The sequence below is a fragment of the Antedon mediterranea genome, chromosome 11 (genome assembly GCF_964355755.1).
Source record: "Antedon mediterranea chromosome 11, ecAntMedi1.1, whole genome shotgun sequence".
Lineage (NCBI taxonomy): Eukaryota > Metazoa > Echinodermata > Crinoidea > Comatulida > Antedonidae > Antedon > Antedon mediterranea.
Genome location: NC_092680.1, coordinates 9,836,703 through 9,855,193, shown reverse-complemented (window position 1 = coordinate 9,855,193; position 18,491 = coordinate 9,836,703). Strand labels below are relative to the sequence as shown.

At 34.2% G+C, this 18,491-nt stretch overlaps 2 protein-coding genes across 2 annotated transcripts in view; one reads left to right on the top strand and one right to left on the bottom strand.

Annotated features, from left to right (window-relative positions):
• The window catches only part of LOC140062959 (small ribosomal subunit protein uS19), a 254,689-nt gene that overhangs the window by 94,367 nt on the left and 141,831 nt on the right, over positions 1-18,491 (bottom strand). The gene's annotated exons all lie outside the window — the stretch shown is intronic.
• Positions 1-18,491, top strand: part of LOC140063269 (focadhesin-like) — a 63,416-nt gene that overhangs the window by 7,684 nt on the left and 37,241 nt on the right. Inside the window, exons 4-5 of the mRNA XM_072109805.1 lie at positions 554-655; positions 13,821-14,025. Of these exons, the coding sequence (XP_071965906.1) occupies positions 554-655; positions 13,821-14,025 (307 nt within the window). The remainder of the gene's footprint in view (positions 1-553; positions 656-13,820; positions 14,026-18,491) is intronic.

Here is an 18,491-nt window from a genome sequence, read left to right as displayed (position 1 = left end):
AATTATGTATTGAATGAAAAGTTCAGTTATCAATTGTGGTTTGTATGTTTTTATGTAAGTTTGCACAATATCGTCCACAATTTAAAATGTATGTACAGTATTGTCCTAAAATTGGTTGGAAATAGGTACAATATGCCCACACTATTGGTATGGGCATATTTTACCTATACCATGCCTATTAATTGTCAGGAAAATCGATATATTTCATTTCATTTATTTCAAATATCGTCAAAGCAGCCAAAGCAGAAAAAAAGATATTTACATATTCTAAATATTATATATTGTATATATTGGTAACAAATGCTTATCTTGTCTAGTTATTTCAATATCAAGCAAATATCAATCAATTAATATGTACCTAAATATTAAATTTGCCAAGCATTTTTCGATCAATTTTTGAGCATTTTAATCAATTTTGTTTTTTTGTTGTTAATATTTCACAAATTCACAAAACAATAATGTCCCTGTTGAAATGGTAAATGGTGGTATCTATTGATGCCATATCTCAACTACAGTACAGGTATTATCAATAAATGCAATTTATGTTTTTCAGGTCCCCTCCGCACCCTTTAATCACCTGCCTCACCAGTCGTCCCAACACCTGGCCTACAATATTTCATCACATACAAAATCTGTTTAGCTCATCAGATAAAAGGTAATTAGGTTATATGCATTAATGCATATAACCTCTTGATTCTGTCAGGATCTTTATTTATTTATTTATTTATTCTTTCCTTAGCACTATTTTGTCCGTGAATTATCTTGGCATCAGTTTCATCTAGCTAAGTCAATTTTTCAGAGTATATTCCTTATGGCCAGGAATCGATGTGGTTATGTTTTCACGGTGCGCAATCAATCATTACGCGGTCTTCTACGAGCGATTTAACGAAATCACGTTTGTAATCATATCTTCACAAGCATGAATCACAATTAAACAAAATTTGGTACTCATAAATGTCAGGTAATATTTCATCATATGGCAATACAATTACGTGCGTAGCGCATATAACGCTTGCGTAGTACGCGCGCTTAAAATGTTCAAAATTGTTAAAATTTATTTTCGATGAAATTAGAGTACGTTTCAGGCAATTTTAGGCGTTTAAAAAATTGCCATGAGTGCGATGATTTTTGCACGCGCACTGCGCGTTAAACGTTAATGCGCACTCTTTTTTCCTGATTTCTGTTTTACAGTCTTTAATAATATCATCATATTTGATTCACTTTTCAACTCGAAATTGCGTTATACGAGCACGTCAAAAGTGACAGGCTACGCACGTATAAGTTAACAAAATGGTGAAAATATGCTAATTTTTAAAATTAATATATATCGTCAGAATGCTGGGGAACACCTATTTTTTATTTCATTTTCTTGAAGTGTATGTATCATATGTATGATTTATTATCAAATTAAGAGAACAAAAGTTGATTAAGTCTTCATTAATTGCATATTAAATTTAAAAAAAATAATTTCGACAATCAAACAAATTATGACATTTTCTTAGGCCGAAATAACAAACTTAACATTAACTTTCTTTCTTAAGAAGTTCATATATTAAAGTTAAAAGTATATAGTTTGACAGTGCATCATTTTTTTTACATTTTTAAAGATGTCATAATAGTAAAAAATTATAATTCATTGCGGTATGTAATAATCTATTTGCACCAAAGTGGTTACTGCATAGTAAATACGGTACACAGAGGAATTTTTCTACAACTTTTAGTCAGTTGTGTATGGCTCGATGGTCTGTGCTCGTGTCTATGGCATTCAAGGTACCGAGATCGAGTCTCACCTTGGGAAACGAAATAAGATTTTTTTTTTTATTATCCGTATTGTTTGTTCAAATTTATTTCTTTGTGTATAGATTATACACATGATTTATAATGAAATCTAGATAAAAAGTAACTTATGTCTTTATTATTATGTAACAACAAATGTGGTTTATGACATTATACGCATATGGATCTTTGATCGGATTGTGATACCGGCTATGGTGTTCGCGTTAGCAAGGTCCTATCATATATTATAAATACTGTAATTAAAGATTCTGAGAAAATCAATCAATCAATATATCTTTTAAAAATCAATTATCTTTATTTAAATCAATGCATATAACCTATAATTCGTCATAGTGACGAATTAAATCTAGTTTAAATTATAATTATAAACAAGAAATATTTCTTACAAAAATCGCTGCTCGCTTATTAGTATCCCTAACTAAAGGTTTATCTGTGAAAAAATTTAAAAGAAGCAAATTTCAACTGATTTTGGTAGGTATGGGTATGGACAACTACCAAAAATAAAGAAGGGAAGATAGGGGCTGGGGAAAATTTTTTATCGGAGGTCAAAGTTCATTGACCAGGCCTGTAGCCAGGGGGGTTTTTTGGGGTTCGGGCAAACCCCCCTTTTACCAGCGAACCCCCCTTGAAAAACAAAGGCCCCACTTCCAAAATCGTGCAATTAATTATCAATTATAGCAGATTTTTTGGTCATTTTATTTCTATTGACTATGTTTAAATCGATCGAATATACAGATTGTCCGATGTCAAAGTCACTGCTGAGCGTGAGATCGAGAGATTGTTGAGAGATGATGGTTATAAATATGACGGGAAAAATGGACTGACCAATCGCGTGCTTCGGCCGGGCTTTTCGGAACGCACAAGATCACGTTCAGTTCAGTTCAATCTTTTTGGGGATTTTTATTTTTTTCCTGGAAATATTTTTCATTAAACCAAAGAATTTCACTGTGTAAACTTGAATAAAAATGGTGCTGAGTTAAATTGGTACGTGTACGTAGGCCTACCGTATATTTCGGTGTATAAGACGCACTTTTGACACGCAAATTTGACCTCTAAATGTTACCCTAATTAATTTAATTACCTACTAATACTTAAACTAATTAAAAATAGTGTACTACTCTGCAATGTAGGCCTAGCTAGTTACTCACTCCTGTCTAACCACAGTGTGGTAACAAGTTTATTGAATTTTTAGTTAAGGTAAATTGTCATCCTCGACTGTATTAATTAATATTACAGTACGCATTAGATATTCTACTACCCAGGCCTAGTAGTACTCTCTAAACTCGCGGGTGTGTATTCTTTCTAGCAGCATCACAGCGCAACACATTTATGGAAGAGTCCATTAATTTTACGGTGGTGTCACATTTTAATTACACAATAACTATTTCCCTTGATCACGGTGGTTTATTTTTATTACATCTCTATGTCAACAATCACATAATTTTATAATCATGTAGGAAATAGTTCGTATGTCAAGCGATATCTAAAAGAGTGTGTTGTTATTGTGTTAAGTAGCTTCCCCTAATCTCATAGTGTATATGGCCAACAGTGCTGGCTACCAGGCAAGGAGCACATGGTTAGTGCTCTCCTCTCCTCATATTGCTGTAATGCATGCATGGAATAAGAAAGATTTTCATATAGGCCAGGGGCGCAGCCAGTGGGGGGGGGTCACGGGGGTCCTGACCCCCCCTTTTTTTTAGAAAAAATAAATAAAAACATGAGACAACAATACAGATCAAATCATCCTGGAGATACTGTGGAAGATTACTACCGAGCAGTATTACCAAATCAACTTCTTGATTACAAACCGAGTTAAAAACCCGTTTTTCTGCCGATAACAGGCCATGCTTTAAAATATTTGGCGTAGCACCCGAGTCTATAGTGAAGTGTAATGTTGAAGAAGTCTTCAAGGAACTTGAATTTGGTACGATGATCTGCCAAGACACGAACATCTTCATTCCGAGCTTCAGTGATGGAAGCGACTGTGTAAAATTAGCGGATCCAAATGTGTTCCCGAATGTGCGTGCACTTCTTCTAATCGCGTAGGCCTATGCCCGTAACGTCTGCTGAAGCTGAGTGGAGTTTTTCGACTTTATGGAGAACGAAAACCTGTTTGGGAAATCACATGTCTTATGAGCAGCTTTCGGGACTGTGCCTCATGAAAATACACTTTAACATGAACATTAATACAGAGAATGTCATTCGCGAATTCTGTCTCCAAGCCAAGAAGAATGTTCCAAACTTATGTTTAAAGATGCATCACGCGATGTCAAGAGCGCCGTTATAGTAACTAACGTAAAATGTATGATAATAATTTAGAAGTTAGTTATTACAATTATGTATAAGCTATCACCTATACTATACATTCGAACAAAATAGGTATATTTTTAAACAAAATATTGTATGTACTGGGTATGATAAGCGTCTCACATACACACGGAGCCAAGATAGCTTCTTGGACTTGCACAGTGTATGAACTCCAACCTTACGGTTCTCATTTAATAACATCACTCCCTCCATGCTATCATTCTAATTTCTTTTTTCAAACTTTTGCATCTCTACGTTCATTTCATGCAACTTTTGTATTGGTGAAAAGGGAGGAATTCAAATAATTCCTCCTCTGAGTTTACAGCCTCTCTACACAAATCAACAAACAAGCAAGAAAAAAAGTGTTTGTCTGTGGCAGCCTGGAATATAAAAATGTTCTGTAATGAAAATGAGAGTTGTTTTTTGTTTTCTTTGTTTCAGTTTATTAGTGTTAACATTGTCATATTTGTGTGTGCATAAACCGATTCAAATGATCTAGATTGCCCTAGACCGCCAAAGCTTCCAGGGGGCTTCGCCCCCTGGACCCCAACCGGGGGCCCTTGGCGGCCCCCTGGCCCCCAGCCCATGGTTGCTTGCTTCCCTCGCAAAATACTCACATATTGGTTGACCCCCCCCTTTAATTCTTTGCTGGCTGCGCCCCTGTAGGCCTACCCAACATGATATTCCTGGTTCATTATCAGCCCAAAAAACTGAACATCATTTGGATTGATTTTATAATGGTCATACACACAATAAGAAGGTATATATTTAAATAATATGAAATTAAAGTTACTTAAATAGACATAGGCTAGCCCTACCCACACAGTGCATCGTAACTGAAACAGTATGGGGATTTCCCTTTTCATTGAACGTTCAGTTGAAGTAGAGACTGATTACGATGTAATAAAGGCAATCAAACAAAATTATATCATTTGATTCTAATAAATATGTCTCAAATATCGTTGTTTTATTATTAAAATACCATTGTTTTGATTGTAAAATGTTTAAATTTCGGTCTAGAAATAAGTGCGTCTTATGCATCGACTACATAAAAAATACTAATATTTCAGTCTCCGTTATGGGTGCGTCTTATACACAGGTGCGACTTGTACACCGAAATATACGGTACTATTTGTTTTTTATGTTTATAGGATAAGACATTATTTAAGGGCCTAATATAATATACTTTTTTGCAACAATAAAGCTGTATTTCATGATCAGTAGGCCTACTACTAACTTCCATAATACTGTACTATATAATTTGATCTCTGCATAACTCCGATTTTAGTAGGTAAAAAATGTCTCTGTAAGCTTATTAAAACAACCGAAATTGCTCTGAGAGCCAAAGCTTCCAGGGGCCTTCGCCCCTGGACCCCGACCGGGGGCCCTTGCCGGCCCCCTGGCCCCCAGCCTACAGTTGCTCGCTGCGCTCGCATAATACTTGGTGTCAAGAAAACCCCCCTCTGTATATTGTATATTGATGTTAAAGTATGCAGAAAAAAAAGTATTTATTCTATCATGAACATGCGATTATTAGTGATTGTTTTTTTTGTAATTAACAAAAATCCCCAAAACATTAACTTGAGGCGTACATGGTGTCAAAACGCACAGAATAAGTGGGTCAAACTAAATTTGACAATCTCTGTAGATATCATCGTGATTAAGGCTCCTTTATTCTTCTCATTTGCCAGGAATACCTCTCTATCACATGACACAGTCGGGTCCAGTGTGACACTCAAGTCCAAAGAAACCTTCTTTCCAGCCATCCGGCGTATATGCTCAATGGTCTTTCATTGATGATTCTTCCCCATAGCCATCAACCACGACGGTAGCACTCTTGAATTTGTTGTCAACATACCTGACATAAGAATCAACTATAGCCTTGACAGTTGCTCCGCTGGCCCATTTTACCTGATGAAGAAGCCATCCTCCATCAACCACGTGCACCTTGCTGTTCATGTCTACATAGAGCTTTGTAGCTTTCTTCTTTAGCATCTGGCCAAATTCATGTTTTTTTGGTTTCCTCATCATGCGGTCCATTGTGAAAAGAGATGTTGGGAAAGGGGTCAACTCAAATTTGAATATGTCTTCTATTGACTAAATTATCTGTTGGGATGGATCTCTTTGGTACTTTGTGATGAAGGTATTCATACTTTATGAGTTTCGTCTCCATTAGGGCGTTTGTTCGTTGTGGAACATAATAATGCAGGCCTTCAATATTTGACAGAGTTTCACTCTTCACGATTGGCTTTCTTTGTAACTTCCGACTTCAAGTTGATTGGAGTTTTCAGGAGTTGTTACTTTGATCTGACCCATTGCGTGAAAACCGAGCTGACCATCTAATGAGATCAGATTGTGATCTATGTTGTCTCCAATGTGTTGTTCGACCTGCTTCTCAAGGACGGCCATTGATGCTGCATTTGTGGTATTAGTAGAGTCAATATACGTATACTTGTAGTCTACTGTCTCTTTTTGACTTTCACAAACGCCAAGCCTGTGCATGACATCAATCAGCTTATCTGAACCAAACTTGTGATCAAGGTACAAACTCATGCCAAGCTGAAAAGGCATCTTAGATGATCTTGGGTGTTGTGAAGATATAATATTCTGCCCCGCAACATTTCGCCTAACAGATGAACGAGGCATTAAGGATGTCAACATCAGTTCAAGAGATTCTTGTTTTGATGTCATTTCTTTTAGTGATGGAAAGTCCTCTTTGCTGAAATTGAGACACTTGATGTCGTTGATAATGAGTGAAGCTGCAGTTTTGATGATGGCTCTTTTCTTTGCCTCTTCATCATCAGTTTGCATTTCATGGTAGTCTTGGATGATACGTGCTGTACAGCTTCTAAAGCAGACAACATCCTTCCTGCGCTCTTGGTTAGTTATACTATCACCATAGTATCTTTTAAGTGCTTCTTATAAGTATCTCTCATGGTACACTGAAGTGTCATCGCCTGCTATTATCTTCATCTGGTCATATAATTGACTTACTGTATACACTCCACTCTCCATTTCACTGTCAAGCCATCCACACAGCTGATAGAAGGCATTTTCCTTGCAAGCATCTACAGGTCTGCCTGGTTTCTGAAAAACAAACAAAATGTTCAAGATTTTTGTTTATTTGACATAATTTTAAGGAAACAACAATCTGCATATTTATTGAATATTTTAAATAAAAGGTGAATTTAATAGAAAAGGGAAAGAAAGACCTAATTTATAAATAATAAGCCTTGACAAAATGGTTAAATGCATCTTTGTAAAAATGAAGATTTGAATAAATTTCATATACTGTGACATTTAACAATTAAACTTCAAGAACATAGTGTATGTCTACTGTATAAATACAACTTACATTACAGCGACCTGCAACGTTGTTAAGGGTGCAGTAGCATTTATTATGATAAACAGCCTCTTCTGCTATAAGATCTGCCATGCCTTCTAAGCGTCCTTTCACAGCCATTCCCAGATTATCATTTCTTTCACTTGCGATTCCCAAAAGTGATTGCTTTAGTGTAATAGTTGATGCTCGATGTACAATCTGATGTCTACCAGGATGTCTTTCATCGAAATGGATCCTTGTTGCATATGAAACATTTTTTACTATATGGAAATTGAGTTGAAACCTGGCCTGGAAAATATTATTAGGACAAAGTTAGCTGCCATCACATTTATATTACACTATGCCCTATTAGTGCTAATATTCAAAATTGAAATAAAATCGTTTTAAAATTAATTTAGCTTGGAATCTTATTTAGATGTATGAATCAAGTACAAAGAATGAATATATCTTACCATGATCTCTGCCATCATTTACAGATTGTAAAACTTGTTGTTTATTTCGTGGTGAATGCTCTTGCTCCTCAACATCTTGCTCCTTTTGCATGAAAAGTGTTTGGCATCTATGGTGGACTTTCATATGAATATTGCTGATCCATTTTGTTGTCAATCGCTCTAACAATAAAGAGTCATCAATACTGTAAAGTTAGTTACCTCTGTAAGTTCCTATACACTTACTCTCTTAGTCGTCATAACAATGTAGTAATAACACGAGACGGGTTAACTCTATTTAACACAAACAACGGTGCCTTTATTATCGATATGGCGTGCTCGCAGCACAACAAAACCGCACACACACTTTATGTGCTCTACAACCTTTGACCTCTCGGTCGCCGTGTCTATAGACACTACATCCCTTCTTTTCTCATTTAAGATAACAACTAAAATTAACTAACATTAAAACTATAACATTAAAACTATAAACTTCTACTCTGTAACATCAGATTCATTTACTTTCTCATTACCCTTTTCAAACTCAATCTTTTTAAAGGTCTTTTACATTTCTTCGTTTCTGTACACCTTCATCGTTTTCGATCTGAACACTGTTTCCCTTCTTTTCTATTACACTATATGGCATCTCTCCATAAGTCGTACTCAACTTATTTTTCTTATCCTGTTTCACAAACACTTTATCTCCTTTCTTAATTTCCGATTCTTTCGATTTCTTTCTTTTATCCCAATATTCCTTCTGTTTTACTTTACTTTCATAATCCTTAACTCTAATATCATCATCGTTTGGGTCTCTCCCTTCATTACCCATCTCAGGCAACTTGGTCCTGAGTTGTCTACCATACATCAATTGTGCTGGACTTTCACCAGTAACACAGTGTGGTGTTGTTCTGTACGCCAACAGAAACTTATTAATCTCTCTCTTCCACACTTTCCCTTCGGCAGACATTGCTCTAATAGCTTTTAGGAGTGTTTTATTCTGCCTTTCAACTTCTCCGTTTGCTTGAGGAGAATAAGGTGTAGTTTTTCTGTGAGAAATTCCGTTCTCATTTACGAACCTCTTAAACTCATCACCTCTAAACTGAGGACCATTATCGCTCACGATCATCTCTGGTAATCCGTGAGTTGTGAACCAATTATCTAAGGTCTCGATCACTTTCCCTGCTGTGGTTGAGTGTAGTACACCTACCTCAAACCATCTAGAATAATAGTCCACTGCTACTAATAAGCTTTCCCCTCCAGGAAACGGACCACACAAATCAATACCAATATGCTGCCATGGCTTTTGTGGCAGATCGGTTGGTTTCATTGGTTCAGGTCTACTTTGTCTATCGACTACCTGACAAGCCTGACACACTTTTACATAATTCTCAATTTCTCTATCGATTCCAGGCCACCAAACCTTTGTCCTTAATCTAGATTTACATTTTACTATGCCTTGGTGTCCCTCATGTGCCAAATTCAATACTTGTTTCCTTAACTCTTCTGGCACTACAATTCTATGTTGCCTTAAAATCAACTTCCCTATTACTGCTAGCTCCGTTCTTACATGTTTGAAGCTTTCTACTTTTGGATTTGACCAATTATTATTAGTGATTGCTTCCCTTAAGCATATCATTGTTTCGTCTTTCATTGAAACTTGTTCTATTTCTTTAGTGGTTAAGGCCATTGGTGTTGCACTCTTTGCAACAAAATATATACTCTTCAGCTACATTTCTCTTAGACTCTACTACAAGTGGCAATCTTGAGAGGGCATCAGCAGCATTTAACCTTCCTGGTCTATACCGTTGTAATCTTAAAACCCAGCGTTCTATTCTCGCTGATGGTTTCGATCGTGCTGAGTAAATAACCTCTAACGGTTTATGATCTGTAATTAAATCAAACTTAATTCCGTACAGATACAAATGGAACCTCTCACATGCCCAAACTATCCCCAGGGCTTCTTTTTCTGTTTGGGAATACCTCCGTTCGACATCAGTTAGCGATCTACTGGCATACAACACAGGCTTAAACATGCCATCATCCTGTTTTTGTACTAGAATTGCCCCTACCCCAACTGGGCTAGCATCAGTTATAACTTGTGTTTTAGCCTTGTTATTGTAATATGCCATTGCTTCTGCACTTGTAAGTGCATTCTTCAGGTCATTTAAAGAATCATTTTGTTCTTTACCCCAGACCCAGGGTTGTTTTGCCCGTGTTAATCTTCGTAATGGTTCTTCCCTTGTTGAAAGATTATTTATATATCTTCCACAATACCCGACCAAACCTAAGAAACTTCTAACTTCCGCAACATTTGTCGGAACCTTTGCTTCTTTCACAGCAACTACTTTTTGTTTAAACACCTCTAATCCATCTTTGGACAATACATTTCCCATATAATCTAACTTATCTAGACCAAACTTGCATTTGTCCAAGTTTGCCGTTAACCCTCTTTCTCTTAATGTATTTAATACATTCTTTAGATTTACGTCATGCTCTTTCTGATTACAACCATACACCACTATGTCATCGGCAATTACCTTTACCCCTTTACATTTTTCCAGTACTTGTTCCATGATATGCTGGAACATTTCAGGGGCACTTGTAATACCGAACATGAGACGTTTAAACCTAAATAACCCACAATGTGTTATGAATGTAGTTATGTCACGTGACTTATCATCCAGTTCAATTTGGTGGAACCCCCATTTAAGATCTATTTTCGAGAATAGTGTGGCTCCATTCATGTCATATCTATACACATTCTCAAATCATCACTATTTTTCTTAGGTACAAAAACTGGTAGTGATATCCACGATGTGGGACCCTGTACCGGCTCTATTATGTCATGATCTAACAACTCATTTAACTTTCTTTCTACTGCATTTCTTAAGTTAAAAGGAATTCTTCTTTGTGGTTGAACTATGGGCTGTACCTTATCATCAATATGTATCTTTAATTCATAATTCTTTAATTTACCAACTCCGGTAAAGACATCCTTGTATTCGTTAAACAACTGATCATTTTTGTCATTGACTTGGACATTACACAACATATCTATCTTTAATATGTTAAGATCACTTGCACCTCTATACCCAAGGATTGTACAACATTCCTTATTATCAATTACCACAAATGTTGTATTTATACCTTTTTTTCCATAATGCACATAGGCATCAAACTCTCCTTTTACTCTTAATGGTTCTTTTGATCCATAAGTATACACTTTCATCTTGCTAGGCCTAATCTTTATGTTTAATTCTCTAGCAATATCATAATTAATAATATTTACACTGGCTCCTGAATCAATCAAACACCTTACATCTTTACCGTTAACATTTACAGTACACAATGGTTTAGTATCTTTTGTTTTTATAACAAATAAAGTCTCAGAGTTATCAGTATCACTATCAGAACTACTGTTCGTCGTGGTTTGATACACTTTTCTTGGTTTAGACTTTCTTGAGTGATTACTTGGTTTTTTTGACTGGCACACTACCGCAAAATGTCCAGATTTTCCGCAATTATGACATTTCTTGTTATTCACAACACTACAAGCTTTAGCTATGTGACCTGGTTTGCCACAACGATAACACGTCTTATCTCCTCCACTCGAGCTCGAAGCACTACTGTAACTTTTCTTAGACTCCGCCTACTTTTTTCGGTTACCATCGCGACTTGCTTCGCGGCGGTTGTTTTGACTCATCGCGTACGCGCCTTCGACGCTACCTTGTTGTTGTTGCGTGGTCTGTAATCTCGAAGCTTCCATTTGATGGGCCTGCGTGTCCGCTAGCTCATGTGCCCGTGCTATTTCTAACGCTTTGTCTAATGTTAATTTTTCCTCTCTAAGCAATCTAATTCTCAACTTCTTTGATCTACACTTTTCAATTATTTGATCTCTTATCATATCTTTTTCTAGTTCAGTTTCGTACTCACATGTTTTTATCAATTTCTTCAGGCGTGTAGCAAAACTGTCCATCGTTTCCCCGTTCTCCTGCACAGCTTGTCGATAAACATGCCTTTCAAATGCAACATTTTTCTTCGGCAAAAAATAAGCATTTAGCGCTTCGATTGCTTTTTCATAAGTGTCATCTTCCTTTGTTAACGTTTCAAATAACTCCTGTACTCCTTCCCCTGCTGTATGTAATAATATAGCCTTCTTTTGCTGGTTGTTTTTGACGTTGCTCGCAACTATGTACAACTCAAAAGATTTCCGCCATTTTTCCCAACGTTGTCCGAGGGCTTGGCTGTCCGTCGTATCAAAACCGGCAATTGGGCTTACCTGAAAAGCCATTCTATAAATTTATACTCGTCGCCACTGTAAAGTTAGTTACCTCTGTAAGTTCCTATACACTTACTCTCTTAGTCGTCATAACAATGTAGTAATAACACGAGACGGGTTAACTCTATTTAACACAAACAACGGTGCCTTTATTATCGATATGGCGTGCTCGCAGCACAACAAAACCGCACACACACTTTATGTGCTCTACAACCTTTGACCTCTCGGTCGCCGTGTCTATAGACACTACAAATACGTCTACACGAGGTTCTCATATCCCTTTGTGTACAACCGCTGTAGCTTCCCTGCTTCTGAAGAGTCCTCACTACATATTTCACAAACTTCCATGTTGGTAAATTGTTGTAATTTGTTTTATTACACAGTTTTTTGATTTACTTGTTGTTAATTAGAGACAACATCTAGTCAAAATAACTGTCTAGACATAAATCATATGTTTTTGTCTGGGTGAACTTACAACCAAGGCCCTATCATGAAATTAGCTTCTTTCTTACCTCATACAGTAAGTAAACAAAAATGTGGGGATTAAATTAAAATTACTAATAGGGTTCATGATAAAATGAATACATTTGACCTTTGACCTAATTTTCTAAGGTCAAGCCTTGTTTGTTTTTGTTCCAAGTTTTCTTCCTTTTTTTTCTGCATATATTAACATCAATATACCATTATATGTTGCTGAAATATCAATAATATGCCATTTTATGTAGAAAATTGACTTTTTGACCTTTGACCTCATTTTTAGTGGTCAAGATTTGATCCAAAGACATGACGTTCTCCTTTTTTTAATTCTGCACATTTTGACACCAATTTTACCTAGATACCATATTCTGTGACGAAATATACTACTGTATATTGACGTAACAGTTTTGAAAACAAATTTGTTTTTGAATGTGTCATTTTATTGTCACACAATAGTTATTTTACCTGCAAAAATGTATTTTAAAGCAAAAAATACTTAAATTGTCTTGTCAGACAATGGTTTTTGAGTTATAATTAAACGTTTCTTTTCTCTTTTTATATGTGAATAAATATTATTTTTTTGTTACAGAAGTGAATAACTTTGATATGAAACACAGACTCAATTTCTGTCACTTTAGTTTATTTTATTGCTAAGGTCAAGTCTGGGGGTCACTTCATCACATCTAGATACTTCAAGTGTGAAGTATCCTATTACAAACAAAAACTTTCATAGACTGTTTTGATAATAATTCAATGATTATCTGACAGCCAATTACAGTACTGTATAATATCATGGGACTCATAAATACCAGAAATGCTTTTGGATTTGTCCTTCAACCATTAGACTCTTTCCCAGACATTTTTTGGGTCCAGGGACCTATAAATTATAGTGGAGTATGCATTTTCGCAAAATTGTCAGTCTCAGTACTAAACTGCTGTTTGCTTTATATATTGCATCATCTCTTGTGACATAGCGGGCTAGAGCAGCAGCGTGAAAAAAAATGTGATTTTTTTTCATTTTCTAACATTCATGTAGCTGATCTTCAATGTACTTTACAGTACTACTGTACTTTACTTTTTCAATTATTTGTTACACTCTACTGTATATCAAGACTAAGCATGCTATAGCATTTCTGCACACATTTTAACATACATGAACGATTTAATATCTAGTTCTTTTTGGTTGCAGCATACAGCCGTATATTATACCAATGTTGGAACCACTTCTGAAATATGTATTTTTAGAACCTGTACAAACAGCAGAATATGCTGGTCTAAGAGCTTCCCTCTACAGCAGTCTTTTACAGCAATGTACCCTAGGCTTCCATGGCATGGATAAAGTATTTCAGAAAACAATTGTTAACTTCTTTTTACAATGCATTCCAAAGATACAGGTAAGAAATTATTTTATCTATTAGTATTACATAGGATTAAAGGTTTTTCAAGTCAAGATTGTTAAGACGTGAAAGCTTTATTTATCAAACCATTTTTTAAATATAAAATTCATTACTGAGATTTTAAAGAAATTTGGTCACCAATTCATAATAATTTGATTCAATAAAACTTTATTATCCCACTCCCACACTGGGAAATTCATGTGGTCATTTAGACAAATATCCATAAAATATATTAAATACTATTAAAAAAAGAACAAACAAACAATTATATAAAACAAATTCTGCACTTCTTTCATATTACTGTAAAAAAATAAAAAAAATAAATAAATAAAATAATAATAGCACCATCATATAATGATTTTAAGGTTCGGGAATCAAAAAGATAGTACAGTAATATAGTACAATGCAGTACAGTATACACAAATATATGAATGGATTTATAGTGGCAAGAGGTACAGTACAGTACATTATACAGCATCTATATATAAATTACGGTTAATTCGGACATAGGCAAGCACAATGCAAAAACTTCGGTACAAATATCCGCCTTGGATACCTACCTTATCTATCTCAGATGTACCGCGAAACGTAGATTTGATAACATTAGTTTTCACATCGACGCTATTGTTCCATATTTCTATCTTAGGAAGATATTATAAAGAGTTTTTTAACAAAATTTATAATTTCAACAGTAGATTTTCAACTCAATTTCAATTCTTTGTGGGTCAAAGTAATTTCCGGGTTCACCTTGCAACAACCTGGTTTCAACTATTTTCTCTCTTTTATACACAAGGGAGCAGTTAAAATAATAGATTTGACCCTAAAGGTGACTGGAAACAGGCACTTTCCATCAATCAATACAGTGTCCCTTTGGAAGAAGGAAGAAAAAAACTGATAGTAGGACTGGAGCTTGTTGCATAGCCATTTCAGTTTTTTGTTTATTTTAGGAACGGACCGTGCGTGTGTGAAGGCACAGTAGTTAAAAAATAAAAATTAATAAAGATCAAATTAAATATAGGCCATAAAGAATCGGAATATATTGTGGGAAATAGTATTATAAAATTACATAGGGAGATTTGATGATAAGACATTTTGTTTAAAATCGAGTGAAATCCCGATAGTTGATTGAGTAAGATTTGATTTGATTTGATTTGAATTTATTCGGAAGTACACAAATATACATTACAATTGGTAAACAAGAACAATTAAAACATACGGTAGTCTTCCATGGATAACCCAAAAAAGCCTGTAAATATCATTCCAGCTTATTTCCATTGGGGTCCATTACTGTATATACATACATACAAACAATAAAATATTAAACCACTAAAACAATAAAACATAGCATATAAAAGCATACTGTATAAAATTGATTATTAAAATAATATTTCATGTCATTCTTTAAAATCTTACAGTAAGTTAAAATTTATTTATTCATGAGACGTTGCTAAATATTCCTTTACTTTAAATTTAAAATCTGTCTTGTTAAAAATGGTTTTTAAAATGTGTGTGGTAATAGGTTCCATTGTTGTGCTGCTGTGTAGAAGAATGTGTCTTTGATATATGTGTCTGATTTAGACAGGTAGAATGTATGAGAGCTTCTTCTTGTGATATTTTGGATGGTGGATGTCTTGGAGAAGTGTGTGTACATGTATGGAATGGCTTGGTTGTTGAATATTTTGTGAACATGTTTTAGTTTTAATTGTTTAACCCGACTTTCAATATTAAGTTGACCATTCATTCATTCATTCATTCAGATAATATTTATTTAGATAATAATGAATGAATATATACAAAACAGAAAAAAGATATTAAAGTGAACATAGATAAAGCAGTAATTGGTAGTCATTATTATCATGGATCCCTTCTAGAAGTTAAAAGCTTGTCTCGTAGGGACCCATAACAAAACACATTACTAAAAAAATAAAAATAACCTAGAATATATAATTATATAATTTAGGATAAAAAATTACAGTATAATAACATAACTAACATCTTCTTTATAAAAATTATTTAAATTATATTTCAATAGTTTCATGATAATTATAAATGAAATAACTACCGATATTGGTAAATGAAAAAAAAAAAAAAATATGTATACATAAATTATAATTCCAGTATATATATAGTATATACTATATATACATTATATATAGTATAGATTAAAGATTGCAATAATAAACAACAACTAATATTTTGTGTAAGACATAAATAGTATATGAGTATAAATAATGATAATAAGCATATTAACTAAGCAGTATAATATTTAGATATATAATGATTCTTTAACTTTTTTCGGAAAGTAAATAATGATATTGACGTTTTGATATTTGGTGGGATATGATTCCACAAATTAGGACCTGATATAGTTATAAAAAATTTAGTTTTTGTAAGTCTAGCAAAAGGAATATTTAAATGAGAAGTTCTTAAATTGTAATTGTGAAATTTGGTACGTTTACAGAGCATATCAATCATAGAAATAGGAAGTTGGTTTTTAAAATAATTAAACATAAAACTGGCAACTTGAACATTGTGGATATCCGTTAATTTTAATATACCAAGACGTTTAAAAAGGGGTTCAGATGAGGTTCTATATGGTGAAAAAGTAATAATTCTAGCTGCACGTTTTTGTAATTTAGTTAATCTAGCAATATTAGAAGAGTAATCTGCAGCCCAAATAATGTTACAATACTGGAAATAAGGAAGTACAAGTGTGTTATAAAGAGAAATTAAAATATTTAGAGGGAAGAAGTGCTTAAGTCTGTTAATAATACTAATAGATCTTGATATTTTTTTCGAAACGTAATTTTGATGACTGGTCCATTTGAGGTTTTCATGAATATATACACCTAAAAAAAGTGTTTCAGTTTTGCGTTCAATTTGAATTCCGCCAAGAAGTATATTTAGGTCATCAACTTTTAGTTTACGTTGAGAATTGTGAAAAATTAAATAATTTGTTTTAAGAGTATTAATAAGTAATTTGTTTGAAATAAACCAGTCACAAAACCAATAGATTTAAGTTCTTCCTTACCAATATGGGCATATTTTGGGCAACTTGAAGTTTTCCCTTATAGTAACTGGTAGGTCCAGAATACCATGCACAAACACGCATAATCAAAGTGACAAAGTATGAGGGCATTTACTTAAAAGTTTACGATTTGATCTATTAAGATAACAACTTCGTCGATACAAATATTTAAGTCGTGCATACATTTTTGCAAGTACGTTTTCTACCATGGTTTCACCACAAAGATCTTCATCCATATAACATCCTAAGTATTTAACATAATGCTTCCGTCATAGTTCTTTACCATTACAATATACTTTAAATTCTTCAACATGTTTAACTTTTTTCTTTGGACCAAAAAGAATAGCCTCAGTTTTATCAACATGTAGTGAAAGTTCATTATTGATTAACCAAGTGTGACATGAATCAAGGTTGGTACTTAAAGAATTTGCAATATTTTCCGGGCTTTTATTTACCAGAAACTAATAATGCGGTATCATCTGCATATAAGATAGTTTTACAGTTCGTACTAATAGAGATATCATTTATAGCATGTGAAAAGCAAAGGACCGAGTATGCTTCCTTGTGGAACACCGGTATTTATTAAACAATATTTTGATTGGCTTTATTTAAATAAACAGTAAACTGCTTGTGGACTACCTTTTCCAACAACTTTGATATTACAGGAAGAACACTTATGGGTCTATAGTTACTAGAATCACTTTTGGAGCCTTTCTTATATATTGGAGTAATCTTAGCGTACTTAAATTCATCTGGGAATATATTGCATGAAATAGAAAGGTTGGTGATGAAGGTGACAGGAGAAGCAATTGCAATAGACCCATCTTTAAGAAACTGGGAAGGCAAGTTGTCCAATCCACAGCTTTTACCAATTTTCAGATTTTCAAGCTCCTTCAAAATCTCTTCCTCAGTAACTTCTTTAATTTCAAATTTATTTTCGCTCACTTTCTTGTCATAATAAGCCTTAAATGCTGTTTTCGAGATCCCAAACAAATCTGGACAGGGTTTTAGCTGAGATGGAAGTTTTGATGCAATATTCGTAAAAAACATATTAAAATGATTTGCCACTTCGTGAGCATCATGTGACAATGTGCCATTAATATCTAGGGCAACTTTACTCTTAGATTTACATTTTGAATTTGCACCAAGCTGTTTTAAGTATATCCACAGTTGTTTGGAATCATGTTTGTTCTCTTCTAATTTAACTCTAAAGTAGTTTGCTTTTGCTTTTTTAATTTCACGTTGAACTTTGTTTCTTAAAATACAGAAATCTTTATAAACTTCCGTGTCATTTCTGTTTTTTCTAAATTTTTGAAGTAACTTATCTCTTTCATTTATAGATAATAAAATATCATCCGTGATCCATGGTTCAGACCTACATTTCAATCTAACCTCTTTGATCGGAGCTATTTGATCGATGATACTAGTAAAAATA